Source organism: Notolepis coatsorum (genome assembly GCF_963971535.1).
Source record: "Notolepis coatsorum genome assembly, chromosome: 9".
Taxonomy (NCBI): Eukaryota; Metazoa; Chordata; class Actinopteri; order Aulopiformes; family Paralepididae; genus Notolepis; species Notolepis coatsorum.
In genome coordinates, this window is record NC_140173.1 from 60,447,807 (window position 1) to 60,465,724 (window position 17,918).

Sequence of the window (17,918 nt, forward strand, 5' to 3'; positions counted from 1 at the left end):
CCACTGTGTCAAACCTATTATCAAAGGTCATATTGCAATGAAAGTTGAATCTGAGTCTGATGGTTTTGTCTATCTTCTCTCATTCTCTCTCTTTCCATCTCTCTCCCTTCTCTTTCTTTCTCTCTCTTTCCGTCTTCTCTATTTCCATCTGTCTCTCTCCTCTCCTTCCCTTTTTCTGTCTTCTCTCTCTTCATCTGTCTGTCTCTCTCTCTCTCTCTCTCTCTCTCTCTCTCTCTCTCTCTCTCTCTCTCTCTCTCTCTCTCTCTCTCTCTCTCTCTCTCTCTCTCTCTCTCTCTCTCTCTCTCTCTCTCTCTCTCTCTCTCTCTCTCTCTCTCTCTCTTCCCCCTCCCCCCTCCATCACCCACCAGAAGTCATCTATGTTGAGTTATGAGGACGACGAAGAGGAGGATGAAGAATCTGACATATTTGGAGAGTCGGACAAGGAGGAGGAGGAGGATGATGATGATGATGATGACAGAATGGTATGATGCTGTTATAATCATTGAGCAAGGCACGTAATCCCTAGCCGCTCCAGAGGAGTAGCTCAGTAGCCAACAGTGGAAGCCCGGGGCGGCTCCCAGGTGTGGCTCCCAGGTGTGGCTCCCAGGTGTGGATGTGTGTGTGTGTAACTGTGTGAGAATGAGGCAGAGCATTGCTGAAAAGGACCACGCATGCCAGCAAATCTAGCCTGGGTAAATAAACAAATTGAATTGAAGTCCCTTTGTGGCCAGAGGGAATATTTATATGGGATCTTCTCTTTATACCCAAGTCTTTGTGTCACGTTCAGAACACAGGCCCCTCATCCTTCGCCGACGAGCTCGCGGCTCGAATTAAAGGTGAACCAGCCAGCAAACCGGAAGGAGATCGAGCATGTAAGACCTCTTATGACCTCTCATCACTCATATTATCTACCGACTAGCCACTTATGAAAGTGTCCCAAATCAGAATTGAGAAGATCAGACTCCATGTGATTTGTGCCGTTCACACTGTTGGTGGAAAGATCAGATCTGAGTCAGAGATTTGAGCCACTTTGAGCCTTGCAGTGTGAACTAAGATGCCATGATGAAGTTCCATCTATGCATGTGCATGATCATGATTTCTCCCCTGCCACCCCCCCCCCCCTTCCCCCCCACCATGTCACGCGCTCTGAAGCCTTGTCATCTAAGAAGAAGAGTAAAGGCAAGAAAGAGCCGAAGCCCGCAAAGCCACCTGGTAAGACACGACTCCTCCCCTCAGTTCACACACATTAGGGAGGTCAAACGTTCTGCCGTGAAGTCGTCAAATGGTAGCGGAGGCCCACAATTTATTTTATTTATTTTTATTTCCCACCATTTCAGCAAAACAGTAAAAAACATTGACCATGCCAGAAAGTGTATAAAGGTGCTGAGTAGAGGCAAGAGACCCAGATGGGCCTATACGGGGCCTCAACTCATTAAATCATTGGATAAAAAAAAACACAAAAACAAAAGTAAAGTGAAATAAGTTCATAATAAAATTTTGATAATATTAAGATAATAATAATAATAATAACAATAATAATCAAAGTAATAATAATAACAAAAACAACAACATTAATAATTAGTCTAAACAAATTAACATGAAACTGTAAAACAAAGTGACATTAATGGTTTTATGAGATTGAAGCTATTCATTTAACAATGTATATTTAAGCTTGGATTTGAGTGATGAAATAGATGCTATTTCGGCTCCTTACGTTTTCGGGGGGAACTTCCCTCACAAAAAGACAAAGTCCCAGACGATACTTTCAATTGGTAGAACAAACAACCACTCAAATTGTAGCCGATTGTGTGCACAAAATGGCGTTTGTCGGTTGATGATTTGTTGGGAGAAATGTCTGTCAAAATGGCATCTGTGTATTTCATTCAAATGGCTACTCCCCTTAAATAGGAGCCGACAACAAGGTTTTTGCATCCAAATGTTGCCCCAAGTCTCGACTACAACCGTGTGAAATAGGATTTTTCTCCCCGTTTGGGACCTTTGAGTTTTTAGCTAAAAGGCGATAGATGCACCGTCTCCTATTAGGACTTGGCCGCCGGCGTTCGCTGCTATTCACTCCTCTCTGAGGCTCAAAAGGCCATTTGCCATGATTGATTATAATGGATCATAGCCGGTCAAGTGATTACAGGAAGTTACGGTAACACAATTATTATTTCTTTATTTTGCCAAATAAAAATAAATAAATATATATATATATTTTTTGGTGATGGCAGAAAAATGTTGGACCTCCCTACACCCATCCATACATCACATTGTATATGATGTCTACTTATACAGTATCAGAATTCTAGTTGTGGAATCATGGCATTTTTGAAAGTTCTCAAGTTTCCAGACAGGGAAAGTGAAGGGGGAATTTGATGAGTTCTCTGGTTAAGTCATTGAATATCATGGACCCCCCCAAATGGATCATTTTACGGCAAATGAACTATTCTGTCAGAATGTGTGTTTGAGGTTTTCCAGAAAATGCTAATAAAGTACTAATCTACCACAGGAAAGAAGGTTCATAATGTACCTTATGTCATATCCATAAGTAATATATTTACATTTCGTATTGGCAAAAGTCCGATACTGATTTGACCAGAAGTCGAACCAACAATGTGGTCACGGGCGAGTGCTCTCACCACTAGACTAATAGTGAACATATACAGCAATACTATGATTATGGTTACAGTTAAAGTTCATTTTAATGTTCACTTAACAGTTATGGTTAAGATATGAAGTTAGGGTTTTGATGGTTATAGTTAGTTTAAGGTAGCGGTGTGGTTAAGGTTAGGGTTTGGGTGAGGCTATCAGAAAAGTCTCGATAGCCTTGAGATAAAGGCACCTCTCGTGTGTGCTCCCCGGGGTCGCTCACTAGCAGGGCAACTCAAAGGTTTTCTGATGACGTAAAACGTTTTTTTTTTTTAAATATGTAATGTATCTACTTATTACACATCATACATTGTACATAACGCACCTTTTTTCCTGTGGTGGATTAGTACTTTATTCATATATTTTACATGATATCAGGCTGCTGTCAGAAAGCACTGCTAAAATGCTGTCATTGAAATTGATCCATTCTAGTCATGGAAAAGACAGGACTTTGTATAGTGGAGAAAAAAAAGTATGATAATAATAAACTTTATTTGTATAGCAGCTTTCATACAATAATTGCAGCCCAAAGTGCTTCACAGCAGCAGTGATATAGACATAAAATGAGCAAAATAGTGGCATAATTATAGACAGGCATAAAATGAGCAGAGAATTTATATTAAAACCTCGCCGGAAAATTTGTAATCGATTTAATTCAAATCTATGAGGAGAAAATAATATATATTGTATTATGGGGTACACTATGAATAGTAATCATAGTGTAGTAAAACTATGAATACTATTGGTATTATAAATAATTTGGTCCAGCCTGGCCCTACAATATAAAAGAAGATCAGAGGTGACCCAGCTGACGTTTCCAGAGCACTCATGATGTTTACACTGTTCAACTATACGACTGTTGTTTTAATTTGCGACAGCAGTGGAAGATGACAGCGATGACCTCTTCAAACCCCCCAAGATGGAGGATGAGGACTTCTCTCCGTTCGGAGGGAGGGGGGGCCTCTTCAGCGGCGGTAGGGGCCTGTTTGATGATGAGGATGAGGTAGGTTGACCTTTTAAAGCCAACTGACCTGTCTCAAACCCCGCCCTCTTTTATTGATGCTCCAATCACAACTGTTGTCACTACGTTTGTTTCAAAGGGAAGCGACAGTTGTGATTGGAGGATCAAGAAAAGAGGGCAGGTTTGAGATAGGTCAATGAATCAGTAATATACAGATGTGCTACAGTGTGCTACAAGCATCTTATTGATCAATGTCAAAATAATATTTTATGTTTGCCATCAAGGGCGATCTCTTCTCCGATGCACCGAAATCTCCTGTGGTTGAAGAAAATACAAAACCCATTACTACCACCTCAGGTAAGCCTGATTTTAACAATATGCAAAGCCATATATACTATATATATTCCATGGAATGGAACTATTGCAATTTGTTATTTATATCCCCCCGAGACACTGCCACCCTAGAGGTACATGGTTTTAGATATATGCAGACTTAAGTAAAACTAACTACGATGTTCTCCATAAGTCCTTTGAGGATTTGATTTGATTTTTATTAGGGATCCCCATTAGCTGGTGCCATAGCAACCAGCTAGTCTTCCTGGGGTCCACACACAAAAAAACATACAAAAACAATTATTATTGCAAAAACTAAATTATTAAAAGTCAGTACACACAATGCATAATGAAACTACTGTAACAATTAAGATAGCTAAAATTACATTAGTGTAAAACAAAAACAAAAAATTACTTTACAGTGTTAAAAACAATTTAAAAACAATTTAAGATTATTTTAAAAAGTGAATCTACTGTAAATGCAGCAGAGGTTTTGAGGCAGGTTATTCCAAAGAGTTAATGCTCTAAAAATAAAAGATCTCCTTAAAGCGTTGGTTATAGGACCTGGCAATTCAAGCTGCCCACTACTGGAACCTCTAGTGTAATGCTCGTGCACAGTATTACTAAAAACAATCTGATTATGTACAAGGAGTTTTATTGCTCATGACCAACTTGAAAATGGATGTTATTGGCAATGACAAGGTAAGAAGGATAATGAGGGATAGAATCGTACAGTGAGGATGACTGTCTGGGTGACCTTGAACCAGTGCGGCACATGAGCACCCTGCACCTTTCTGACCATCCTGGAACTTAAAGAACATGTATTTAAGGACGACTAGCCCTGGAGACCGGCAGAGTTAATGCCACCCCAGAGGACGGACTTCGTTTGGTGTGTGAGTTAGAGGTGAAATTGAGTTCACAAGGATGTACTTTATAGTAAAATATGTCCGCCGTTTATGTAGATTGTCTTGAGCCGGATGAATATGAACAACTTGAGTTGTGCTTCAGGAAGGGAACCTTTTTTGTAAGCAGATTTTAGAGAAGGCGCAATAACGGTACTATGTTTAAGACCGAGCTGTAATCTGTATAATGTAATCCGTATTCAGATAATGTAATGTAATAACTAGGGATGTCCGATATTATCGGCCGATATCGGCATTAAAATGTGATATCGGAAAATATCTGTATCGGTTTTACATTTTTTTTAATAGGGGAACCCTGCATATATCGGTATCGGAAATTAAGAGTTGGACAATATCGGTATATCGGTATCGGTAAAAAAGCCAATATCGAGCATCCCTAGTAATAACGGAACACTGCAACAGTATTTCTGCTGTCTTATAAACCCATGAGGGCACTTTGTGTGCATGATATGAAAATAAAATAATCAATCAATATATATTCCCCCCCCATCAATCAGGAGTGTGGGGGGTTATTTGTACCTGCTTCATGTTCCATGACTGTGTCTGAACATGCAACACAAGAAGCAGTGTTATTTATTTTGTAGTGGGCTACTACACATATATCTCTACATGGGAAACACTGATCCCTGACCCTAACCTACGTGTTTTACGTCAATCGTTTGTTTTCTCTCTGCTCTCAGAGCCCGCCAAGCCTGCCAAGAAGAAGAGTCCATCGGGCGGTGGTCCAATGTTCCCAGGTAACTACTAGTTAATTCCAGGGTATGAGCTCCACAGCCACTCCTCTCCCCCAGCCTGCGTGACTCCAGCTTGCGTGAGGCTACTGCATTCCTGAAGGTTTATGAAGGAATGCTGTCACGCCTCATAGTCATATGTAACGGCTCTGGTAGCTACTGTTAGCTTGATGACGTCACACTCTTGTTGAGGTTATCTGTGCGCTTCTCACTTGTTGTTCGCAAGAATCCCTGGTAATGATTTGCTGCGAACCTTGCAGCCTCGTATTTCCCTCTTGTCCAATTTTCACAGGTATTCCATGTTGGGGGGGGGGGGGCTGTTGGGAGATGAAATAATGTAAAATAGGCGGCTGAGTGGCGCAGTGGGCAAGGCGCTCGCCACTAACGCAGGATATGCTGGGTTCGAGCCCAGCTCTCGGCGTTGCTACCGGCTTGGCCGGTCGTCATACTAACACAATTGGCAGTGTTGGAGGGCGGGAAAGCCGGTGGGTGGGGATTGGATGTTGTGGACAGCGACTCCTACAGGTCGGTTGGTGCGCCTGTACAGCAGAATCAGGAAGTAGCAGGGGCAGCGTGAGCCTCCCACGCGTTACTCCTCGCCACTGAGAGATCGCGCTGTTCAGGTGAAAAGATGCAACAGCTGCCTCCTCGTGTACCGGAGGGGACACGTGATGCAAGGCTTGGTCCTCACTGCAGCCGACCAGTGGGAGGCATAGTCTAGCAACGTTCGAGACAGGGGAGGGGAGAATTGAAGGGAGAATTGGCGAGGCGAAATTGGGATGGGAGAAAAATTGAAAATAAGGAGAAAAAGTGGATATAGAAAAAAAGTCAAATATATGAAATGTTTTCATATTCAAGTCATTGTTTTTTGTGGGGCTACCGGGAGCTTGGTGCATCTGGCGAGAGCTTGTATGGAACACGCAATTATTTAAATTGGTGCGCAAGTGCATCCGCCAGTTCAGTGTCGCTATGTGTTGTTTTCTTTGCTAGTATGGTTGTGAAATTGGTATTAAATCTTGCTCTAAGTGGTATTAAAAAGGTCTTAAAAAGTCTTAAATAGTTGAAACCAGATACCCTGAGGTAATGGAGGTTATCGGTGCGCTGCTCGCTTGTTGTTAGCAAGGATCCCTCCTGGTAATGATTTGCTGCGAACGCCGGCTTGCAGCCTCGTATTCCCCTCTTCTTGTCCAACTGCCGCAAAACAACCTTTTGTTTATAAATTGACCGGGGGATGCAAACACCGCAACTACGCGCAGACGTTCGAGGATTCCATGCTGACTTGCTCCGAAATGCTCATAATAAACGGCTTACATTTTGGGAAAATGGAACAATCCGCTTCAGTCAGTCCCTGCCTGTGCCAACGCTCAATGCCTGTGTGCAATTTCAGACCCGTTGAGGAGAAAAATTGATGTGGACGGGCGGTTGGTTTTATAGTAGGATTACTATACTATTACATTTCTCCCCATTTTTTTCTATTTTTCTCCCATCCCAATTTCGTGTATCCAATTCTTCCCTCCCCTGTCTCGAACGTTGCTAGACTATGCCTCCCACAGGTCGGTTGTAGTGAGGACGGAAGCCTTGCATCACGTGTCCCCTCCGGTACACGAGGAGGCAGCCTGTCGCATCTTTATCGCCGCATCGGCTCGAACTCTCAGTGGCGAGGAGTAACGCATGGGAGGCTCACGCTGCCCCCGTCACTTCCTGCTTCCGTCGCACCGGCGTCACCAAACCGACCTGTAGGAGTCGCTGTCCACAACGTCAAATCCCCACCCACCGGTTTTCCCACCCTCTTAACACTTGCCAATTGTGTTAGTATGAACGACCGGCCAAGCCGGTAGCAACGCCGAGAGCTGGGCTCGAACCCAGCGTCTCCTGCGTTAGAGGTGAGCGCCTTGCCCACTGCGCCATCAGCCGCCTGTCCAGGGCCCTTCTGACCCGAGGGCAGCCTGAGGTCCTCTGTCCAGGGCGTGTGAATACTTTCGGCAGCCAACATGCCCTTCCGCGTTGCTCTGATTGGCCAGCGATCTTCTACGCTCGTTTCCCCCCTATGCCGGTAACGCGCGCATCACACACAAGCAGTTTTTTTTTTTTTTTATAATTTTTTAGCATTTTTACAGCTTTATTGGCCACGCAGGACCGACAGAGGAGAGGGCGAACGGGAGGAGAGGTGGGGAGGACATGCGACAAATGGTATGCGCCACGAGGGCGGCCCGACACAAGCAGGTTTTAATAGGTTTTGCCGCAGCGGCGGTAGACGCCACACAGCCATAAGCTCACACACAAGCAGGTATTCGGTAGATAATAATAATAGCAATACTTAGAATAATAATACTTAGACAAACGCACGCAATTGGCACAAGTGTAAATTATGCATTCATCACTACTCTCTATATTGACGTGATTCCATCAACACATAGGTAATGTAACTGAGGGGTACAATTCCCTGACTGTATTACTAGATATGATACTTACTACCACTACCTTTGTACTTAATATTCGGCCACCCAGTACACGGCATAAATATATTATCATGAACACTCTCACGTAGATGAAACGGATCCAACACAAATGTACGAATTAGAAACAGGTCTTTATTTCCTACACAGCGATGGTGTGTAGAATAAGCACTTAATCACTTAATTACATTTATGAATTGAAATAGTATGCACTTTTATGGCAAGGAGTATTCGTCGGTATATCAATAGAGAATGTCCAATCTCTGAAGGCGCAGGTGGTAAATATACGACCTGGAATAGTTAAGGAATAACAGCAATGATACTTTAATGATTATAGGCTGGATACACTAGAGGGGGTTAATCCGGTCGCTTGTAAGCCGACAGGAGTAGGAGGGGGGGGGGGGTAGAATCCAGCTGCCTCGTCCGGCCAAGGGTATCCCAGGTGAACCCACTGTAGTGCCGTTCAATGCGCTGGCGATCCTTGGACCACAGATGAAAGCAGGTGGACTCTTTGTGGGCCGGCTCTCTCCGGTCCACGGGGGAGAGACGTGAAGAGACCTCGTCTTGCAGAGCGTCTCCTCACCTTGCGTCCTCTCCAGGGGGGGGGGTTCCAACACACGGCAGTGTCGGGGGTCTTTATCCATGGAATAATCAAAGTATCCAAAGCATAATCCGTGCCTGGGAAGGCGGGCTGTCGTCGGTAGAATAATCCGGTATACAGGTCCACTCGCTCGTCGGCTCTGGGGCTCCTCGGGTGCAGCTTCACATAGGGTCAACCACCCTGGGTAAGCAGCCAGTTCTCTGCCCGAAACGATGGGGTACTGACTACGGTAGTATTCTCACCGCACGAAGCACTATATATTAACAGACTATTATTAGCTTAATAGACTACGTCCAACACGACGATATAGTGCCAAATATGACTATTCAAATATTAATATACACGATGTCTCAATACCGATGGTAGGCGAACTTGGCCTTACTCCCACACGTGGCGTCGCGGGGAGGCTTTACGTCTGTGACTCTATTGGAGGGTAAGAAACTGGACTGAAAAGAAAGTCCTACTTTAGTAGCGCAGTATATATACGCACTATGAACAAATAGTCCCATTAGTGGTGCGGTAGCCAAATTCCTACGCGGAACTAGGACTTGTTCGTACATGTCGAGCGGTACGTTTGAACTGGGTCTGAGGGGTATGGCAGCCTGGCACCAAGGTCTCGACCAATAGTAGAATGGAGACTATTATGGGATGTTCAGTAGGCTAGAATGGATATTCAATGCATATTGTACAAGGAATATACAAGGGATATCAGGGAATATTAGAGAATATACAAATACAATTAAATATATATATATAAATAAATATATATATTCGGTTTAATCTGGCCCTTCACAACAGCCACCCCCTGAATAGGTCCCGGACCTAATCAGTTAAACAGAGACAGATTAATCGCGTTGTCTATTTACACATAAGGGTTTGCTGTAGGGGTCAGTCAACTTCACAAAGTCATAGGGTTGTAGGGTCATGGTCATCATCGATTGTATCTGGGAGTCGAGGCAGTTCTATGAGCCTCGCCACGGGACGGGTGTAAGTGCGACCCTGGACGAGCACTTCAGCTGCTCGGACCTTGCCGTCGGCACCGGTGATCACTTTGCTTACGCGGCCGGCCGGCCACATAGCTCTGGGCAGTGATTGATAATAATCATGACGACTGTTCCTTCTGTCAAATTGTCTCTCTCCTTTACCCACTTCTGGCGGGTCTGTAGAGACGGTAGGTAGTGCAGTAGGAAACTGTTCCAAAACTTGTCGGCTAATACTTGGCTGTACCTCCACATTCGTCGGCCGTTCGCTTCTTCAGGCCGGTACATTGTCTGTGGTAATGCAGGATCTAGCCGCCCCATCAGGAGTGTGTTGGGGGTAACTGGGTCGATATCCGCCACATCACTGGAGACATATCCGAGGGGCTTCGAGTTAAGTACTCCCTCAATCTCCGTGAGGACTGTCATTAGGACTTCTTCCGCCACAGTCTGGGCCCCAAGTACTGCGTACAGGGCTGTCTTTATGGAGCGCACTTCTCGTTCCCAAGTGCCACCGAAGTGGGGTGCGTTTGGGGGGTTGAATTGGAAATCAACCTGTGCTGGAGCGAGGTGGGTCTTAAGTTCTGGGCCCATAGCTTGGAAGCTCTCTCTCAGCTCTCTTTCGCCGCCTTTGAAGTTTGTCCCATGATCGGACAATAGGGTAGACGGTCTTCCCTTCCGTGATGTGAATCTACGGAAGGCCATAAGGAATGAGTCTGTGCTCATGGTCGGGAGAAGCTCGATGTGTATCGCTCTGGTGGTCATGCATTTGAATACAATACCCCACCGCTTCTCGGTTCCTCTTCCTTTCTTTATGTGCAGCGGGCCAAAGCAGTCCATACCCGTTGAGTGGAATGGCTTGTCACCGATTCGGAGGCGACATGGAGGAAGGTCAGCCATCCTTGGTATGCTGGGCTGCGCGCGCCACTTGCGGCAGTCTAGACATGTTCGTTGGAAGCGTCGTACCGCCTCTCTTCCTTGTAGGATCCAGTAACGACGTCTGATTTCCGCGAAGACTCTTTCTGCTCCTGCGTGATGTACATCCTCATCGTATTTCTTTATAATCAGCTCTGTGACCTTGTGTCGGCTGTTCAATACGATCGGGTATTTAATGTCATCCGGTAGATTGGGGGCTCTGCGTAGGCGACCACCCACTCTGATGAGGGTATGAGCGTCGCTCTCGGGGGCCAGGTGAATTAATCTGCTGTCGGATGGGACGGGCTTTCCTCCCTGTAGACAGGCCAATTCATCGGGGAACGAGTCTCTCTGGGCTCGCTGCAGTAGAAGCAATTCTGCTTCCTCGTAGTTAGCTGCTGACATATCAGCGGGGGACTTGCACTCCGGGTGGTACCGCAGGAATGTTCTTTGTTGTGCACTCTCTATGGACGTGCAATCGTTTATGTTAGGGTCGGTGGAGGCTACGGTGCTCAATCCACAGAACACAGACTTCTTAATTTCCACCTCCTCTGGACTTGCTTCCCTCGGGATAGGCATGGGCCACTGTCCTTCCGGGAGTCTTAGGAATGCGGGGCCGTCACTGTAGACATTGCGACGGGTGAGGTCATCCAGGGGCATCCCCCGGGTGATGACGTCAGCTGGGTTCTGTTTTGTATCAACGTAGCGCCACTCTGTTTCTCCGGTTAACTCTTCGGTTAAGTCTTGAATCTCGGTGACTCTGACTCCCACGAAGACTTTGTACTTGCATGAGTCCGATTTGATCCAGGCGAGTACCGTCGTGGAATCTGACCACAGGATTGTTCTAGACACCGGTATGGTGAGCTCACGTTGGATGAGCGTGGCTAGGTGCGCTCCGGCTAGGGCTGCGCAGAGCTCTAGACGTGGGATAGATTGTTGCTTGCGTGGGGCTATTCTCGAGCGGGCGAGGACAAATGCTGTGTAGATCTCTCCCCCCTGGTCTTGGGCCCGCAAGTAGGCTACTGATCCGTATGCGACCTCTGAGGCGTCACTGAAGACGTGTAAGTCCATTTTACATGTCTCTGGCCTCACCGTGGGTGGGAAGTAGCTTCGGCGCATATTAACGCCTGGGAGTGAGTGGAGCTCCATCTCCCACTCTCTCCAGGTGGATGCAAGGTGTGCGGGAATGGGGTCGTCCCAGCCCTGGTCCTTGTCCCACAATGCTCGTACAATCATTTTTGCCCTGGTGGTGTACGGTAGAATACATCCTAGCGGGTCATATTGTCGGGCGAGTGTTGTGTACACACTCCGTCTGGTGGTCGGCGCCGCCGCCGGCCTTCCCTGCTCCGTAGTCAGGGGCTTGTGTCTGTAGTGAAGCGAATCTGTTTTGAATCGCCACACCAATCCCAGGGTCATCTCCTGGGCTTCTCCCGGGATTGTAGCCATCCAGGTCTCGCTGCTGGCTGCCTTGTCCTCGGAGGAGAGGCTGCGCAGTACTTGCGGATCGCTGCTGGCCCACTGCCTGAGATCAAAGCCGCCTTTGATCAATGAGGCGCGGAGTTTAATCAGGAGAGCCTCGGCTTCTTCCTGGGTTGAAAGGCTTTGTAGACAGTTGTCTACGTAGAAGCTGTTCTTTACGCTGTGTCGGACCTCTTCGTCCGCTGCTGGGTCCTCTGCTACATGTTTCTGTAGTGCAAATGTCGCACAGCAGGGGCTGCACGTCGTTCCGAAGGGGAGGACTTCCCATTGGTAGATGGCTGGGTGCTCATCTCCTGGCTTCTCTCTCCATAGGAACCGTAACAGGGGCTTGTCCGCCTCTACTAATCTCACCTGCAGGAACATTCCTTTAATGTCCCCGCTGATGGCCACCTTTTCCTGGCGGAAGCGGAGTAGAACGCCGAGTAGGGAGGGGCCGAGTGTGGGACCGGGCAGTAACTCTTTATTCAGATTTTGGGATCCGATCTGGTAGCTGCAGTTAAATACTATGCGGTCTTTACCGTTGTGATGGACCTTGTGGTGGGGCACGTACCACGATTCAGTGGTCTGGTCAGCCTCTTTAATGTCCATCTTTGTGACGTGTCCCGCTGTGATGAGCTTCTCAATCTCAGCGCGGTATACACTCTCTTGGGCGGGGTTCTTGGCTAAGCGCCGCTCCGTGTTCAGCAGGTACCGTTCTGTGGCGTCTGTCTTGGCGTGGAAAGTAGGCATTCCTTCTCGCCGCAGGAGTGGCGTGGCGTATCTCAACACGCCGTTGACCGGGACTCTCTTGGTCCCTGTCTCGAGGAGGTGAATGGCGTAAATGTCATCTTTAGAGCGAATGTCTTTCTTTCCGTTCTTAAAGGGTATTTGTTCCAGGGTCCATAGCCGCTCTACGTGTTGCAGGAGTGCGGTTTCTCCCTCTGTGACTCGGGAGTGGAGACATCTAGTGGCTGTACTTCGGTTGAGAGATTTGGCGAGCGGGCCTTGGAGAGTCCATCCCAAACGGGTCTCGACTGCTGCAGGACAGCCTCGGGGTCCGGTATGAACCCGGTCTATCGGGACAATGAGGTCTGCATGGTCGGAGCCTATCAACAGGGTCGGCATAGCATTGTCTATGAGCGGGATCGGTAACTTGCGCAGATGTGCATATTTCTCCATCAGCTTGGCGACGGGGTATGTGTACCGCGACAGTCCTATTTCTTGGCTGGTGAAAGCGTCTGCAATCTGGTACCGTCGCTCAGGCTGGCCGCTTGCTGCGATAGAGAATGAGACATTCTCGCCCTTTATCGTCTTCAAATCTCGTCTTATTGTCCGAATTGTCATTTGGGTTTCGCTTCCCCGCAGCCCTAGCTGGGCCGCAGCGGAGGCGAGCAGCAGGGTCTTCTCTGACCCGTCATCGAGGACGGCGTAAGTGTCCAGGACTTTATTCTGGTAGCTTAGTGTCACACGCACTACTTTTAGGAGTACTCGGGCTCCACTGCTGCTGGCGGGATCGATGTACATGACGCTCGCTTTGCGGCTGGATGGTGCAGGTGAAGGGCGCCGTCTGTTACTGTCGTGAAGTATGTCCAGATGGGCTCCATCGCACTTGGTGCACCTTTTCTTTAAGCGGCATTCGGCTGCCATGTGTGAGCGCGCACAGCGAAAACAGCGCTTGTTGGACTTTATCCATTGACCTGCTTCCTCCGTGTTCAGCTTGGGGAAGGAGTCACATTGCGCTAGCCAGTGTTCTTTCTCACAGTAGGGGCACACTATCTTCCACTTCTCCGTTCTGGAGGGGGTACTGTGGCTCCTGCTGCTCGGTACTGACTCCGATTGGTGCATCACAGTCACCGATCTTCTTCCATCATTTAGTCGTTTGGTTCCTTCTCTGGAGCCAGGGGTGCTCCGTCCGAATGTATCTAGCCGTAGGCTGCTGACTTCTCTCGCCAGGAAGTCTGCTAGATCGAGGAGGTTCGGTTCGGGGCCATTCGGGTCTCTGTGGTCCCTCTGCCGCCTAAAGCGCTCCTGACGAGCGGGCGGCAGCTTCTCCAGAATCCTTTCCACATTTGAGTTGGCGTAAAGTTCATACTTCCCCTTCTCTCTTTGCGCTCCCAACATCCCTACCAGGGACTGCACTCTGATGGACAGGTCGTCCAGTGCTCGATTGTCTATTGCTGGGGGTAAGCGGTCGATGTGTCGGATCTCCTGGATCACGTAATCCCATATGCGCCCATACCTCTGGTCCAATGCTACCAGCGCTGCTGTGTATGGGGTGGTGGAAGTCGCGTAGGCGAGCGCTATATTATGTGCGCGGGGTACCTTTAAGTGCTGCAGTAGGATGGCGTATTTGTGGCGTTCATCCAATACATCCACCAACATGGTCTCCAGACACATGCGGAGTTCTGTATACTGGGCCCGGTTCTCTTGGGTGAAGTCGGGTACCATAGGCGTGCCAATGTATGACGCTGACTGTGGATACATCGGCGAGCGTTGGGGGAGAGGCCTCCTAGGCGAGTCTCCTCCCGCTCCTTGGTATGGGCTGGTACCGGCAGTGTACCATGGCCCGCTTGTCCAGGTGCTGTTCCTCGGTGCGGGTCGTGCGTCGTGCTCACCCGTGTATAGAGTCGGGGGTCTGTAGCGCAGCTCCGCGGGAGTATAGCCTGGGCTGTACCGGACCTCCTGGTCCGGTAGAGTACTGTGCTGTCTTCGGGCGTGGTTCTCCTCCTCTTCCTCTTCGTCTTCAGTTAGGTCATCCAGTGCTTGTAGTCTCTGGTTTAGCCTCTCCACAGGATATGCTGCTCCTTCCCGGTTGCTAGGTCTCGCTTGGACCGGTGGGGGGAGGTGGTCTGTGGGGGGTATAGACCTCGTCTGTTGGTCAAGTTCAGGGTTGTTTACTCGGCTAGGGGATGCCGCCCTGGAGGTGTGTCTAGACGAGTTCCTGGAGCCTCTGGCGGAGGGAGAGGGTGTTGTCCGTCTGATCAGCTGTTCTATTAGTTGCGCTTGCTGTCTGTCGCGCTCTGCGTCCCGTAGAGCACCAGCAGCTGCTCGCTGGCTGTCTGCTCGGTCTCGGGCCACATTCTCTTCCATCTGAATGCGTCTTATTTCCAGGCGTATGTGCTCTTCTTTGCTCCGTTGCTGTATCTGCAATCGATCGCGTTCACCCTGGAGTCTATCGCGTTCAGTAGAGGCTTTCAGGCTGACGAGGAATGCCTGCTGTAGGGTCCTCTCTGCCTCGCTGGGAGAAGGCGGTTGTATAGGGGAGCCTTCCCTCGGGGTACTCCTTGCGGAGCCTTGGAGCTCTATCTCCACGGTGCTCTTCCCGTCTTCTTCCGTGCCGAGTTCTCTCTCGGTAGCGTTGTATTCCTCCCGGGACTCATCGGGGACTACTTCTTCAGTACTGGCGGGGTGTGAAGTCATGTCTGGTTCCCACTGGTCCCCACCGTGAACTTGGTCAGTTACATTAGAGCCCGTAGGGGCCTCTATGGTCGGGGTAGTCTGGGCGTTGGGGTTAGACATACTTTTACTTTCTAGTTTTACCGCGTTTACTGTTAGTAGAAGACTAGGTTGTTGACTGACAGCGTAAGCCTCTAAGTACTGAGGGAGCCGTCGTTCGCGCTGCGGGCGTTGGTTAGGAGGATCGTTTCGTGGAGTGTTCATCATAGGCCATTTCAATATTAATAACACTATATTAATATTACACTAATTACCATCCGGCTCGAAGGACCAATTCTAACTGAGGGGTACAATTCCCTGACTGTATTACTAGATATGATACTTACTACCACTACCTTTGTACTTAATATTCGGCCACCCAGTACACGGCATAAATATATTATCATGAACACTCTCACGTAGATGAAACGGATCCAACACAAATGTACGAATTAGAAACAGGTCTTTATTTCCTACACAGCGATGGTGTGTAGAATAAGCACTTAATCACTTAATTACATTTATGAATTGAAATAGTATGCACTTTTATGGCAAGGAGTATTCGTCGGTATATCAATAGAGAATGTCCAATCTCTGAAGGCGCAGGTGGTAAATATACGACCTGGAATAGTTAAGGAATAACAGCAATGATACTTTAATGATTATAGGCTGGATACACTAGAGGGGGTTAATCCGGTCGCTTGTAAGCCGACAGGAGTAGGAGGGGGGGGGGGGTAGAATCCAGCTGCCTCGTCCGGCCAAGGGTATCCCAGGTGAACCCACTGTAGTGCCGTTCAATGCGCTGGCGATCCTTGGACCACAGATGAAAGCAGGTGGACTCTTTGTGGGCCGGCTCTCTCCGGTCCACGGGGGAGAGACGTGAAGAGACCTCGTCTTGCAGAGCGTCTCCTCACCTTGCGTCCTCTCCAGGGGGGGGGGTTCCAACACACGGCAGTGTCGGGGGTCTTTATCCATGGAATAATCAAAGTATCCAAAGCATAATCCGTGCCTGGGAAGGCGGGCTGTCGTCGGTAGAATAATCCGGTATACAGGTCCACTCGCTCGTCGGCTCTGGGGCTCCTCGGGTGCAGCTTCACATAGGGTCAACCACCCTGGGTAAGCAGCCAGTTCTCTGCCCGAAACGATGGGGTACTGACTACGGTAGTATTCTCACCGCACGAAGCACTATATATTAACAGACTATTATTAGCTTAATAGACTACGTCCAACACGACGATATAGTGCCAAATATGACTATTCAAATATTAATATACACGATGTCTCAATACCGATGGTAGGCGAACTTGGCCTTACTCCCACACGTGGCGTCGCGGGGAGGCTTTACGTCTGTGACTCTATTGGAGGGTAAGAAACTGGACTGAAAAGAAAGTCCTACTTTAGTAGCGCAGTATATATACGCACTATGAACAAATAGTCCCATTAGTGGTGCGGTAGCCAAATTCCTACGCGGAACTAGGACTTGTTCGTACATGTCGAGCGGTACGTTTGAACTGGGTCTGAGGGGTATGGCAGCCTGGCACCAAGGTCTCGACCAATAGTAGAATGGAGACTATTATGGGATGTTCAGTAGGCTAGAATGGATATTCAATGCATATTGTACAAGGAATATACAAGGGATATCAGGGAATATTAGAGAATATACAAATACAATTAAATATATATATATAAATAAATATATATATTCGGTTTAATCTGGCCCTTCACAACAGGTAATATTAATAGGTTTTGCCGCCGCGGCATTATGCATTTGTCACTACTCTCTATATTGACGTGATTCCATCAACACATAGGTAATATTAATAGGTTTTGCCGCCGCGGCGGTAGATAATAATAATAATAATACTTAGAATAATAATACTTAGACAAACGCACGCAATTGGCACAAGTGTAAATTATGCATTCGTCACTACTCTCTATATTGACGTGATTCCATCAACACATAGGTAATATTTAGATCACAGGCTGGTCATGCATAATCTCGCCCACCAGGCTGTAAAAATCATCAACTTATTGCCATCATGGACCAATAACAGAACAGATTGACAGGTGGTGACAAAGCACAAGACTGGGCATTTATTTAAAAAACATACATACCCTAACCACATAACAGATATTTAAAAGGTAATTAACAGGCATGTTCTGCAACATATATCCACTCTTGAACAATCAATCATCATCATCATCATCATCAAACCTTTTTTGAATAGGCAGGTTAATTAAGAACAAGTTCTTATTTTCAATAACGGCCTATTTGGGGGTAAAAAGCCCCCTAGGGGAAAGGGGATGGGGGATAAAATAAAATAAATAATCAATGTGCATGAGATGAGGTTCTATATGTAGAACATGGTACAGTAAGTGGGGAGTGTAAACAGTGATTCAAACCCCCTCAATGTACAGTGATTCAAACCCCCTCAATGTACAGTTTCTGCACATTGATGCTTTATACTAGTTCAAGACA

General features: G+C 47.5%; 1 protein-coding gene across 1 annotated transcript in view; it reads left to right on the forward strand.

Annotated features, from left to right (window-relative positions):
- The window catches only part of washc2c (WASH complex subunit 2C), a 68,969-nt gene that overhangs the window by 6,235 nt on the left and 44,816 nt on the right, over positions 1-17,918 (forward strand). Inside the window, 6 exon segments of the mRNA XM_084321885.1 lie at positions 369-482; positions 788-872; positions 1,153-1,212; positions 3,528-3,652; positions 3,895-3,967; positions 5,547-5,603. Of these exon segments, the coding sequence (XP_084178011.1) occupies positions 369-482; positions 788-872; positions 1,153-1,212; positions 3,528-3,652; positions 3,895-3,967; positions 5,547-5,603 (514 nt within the window).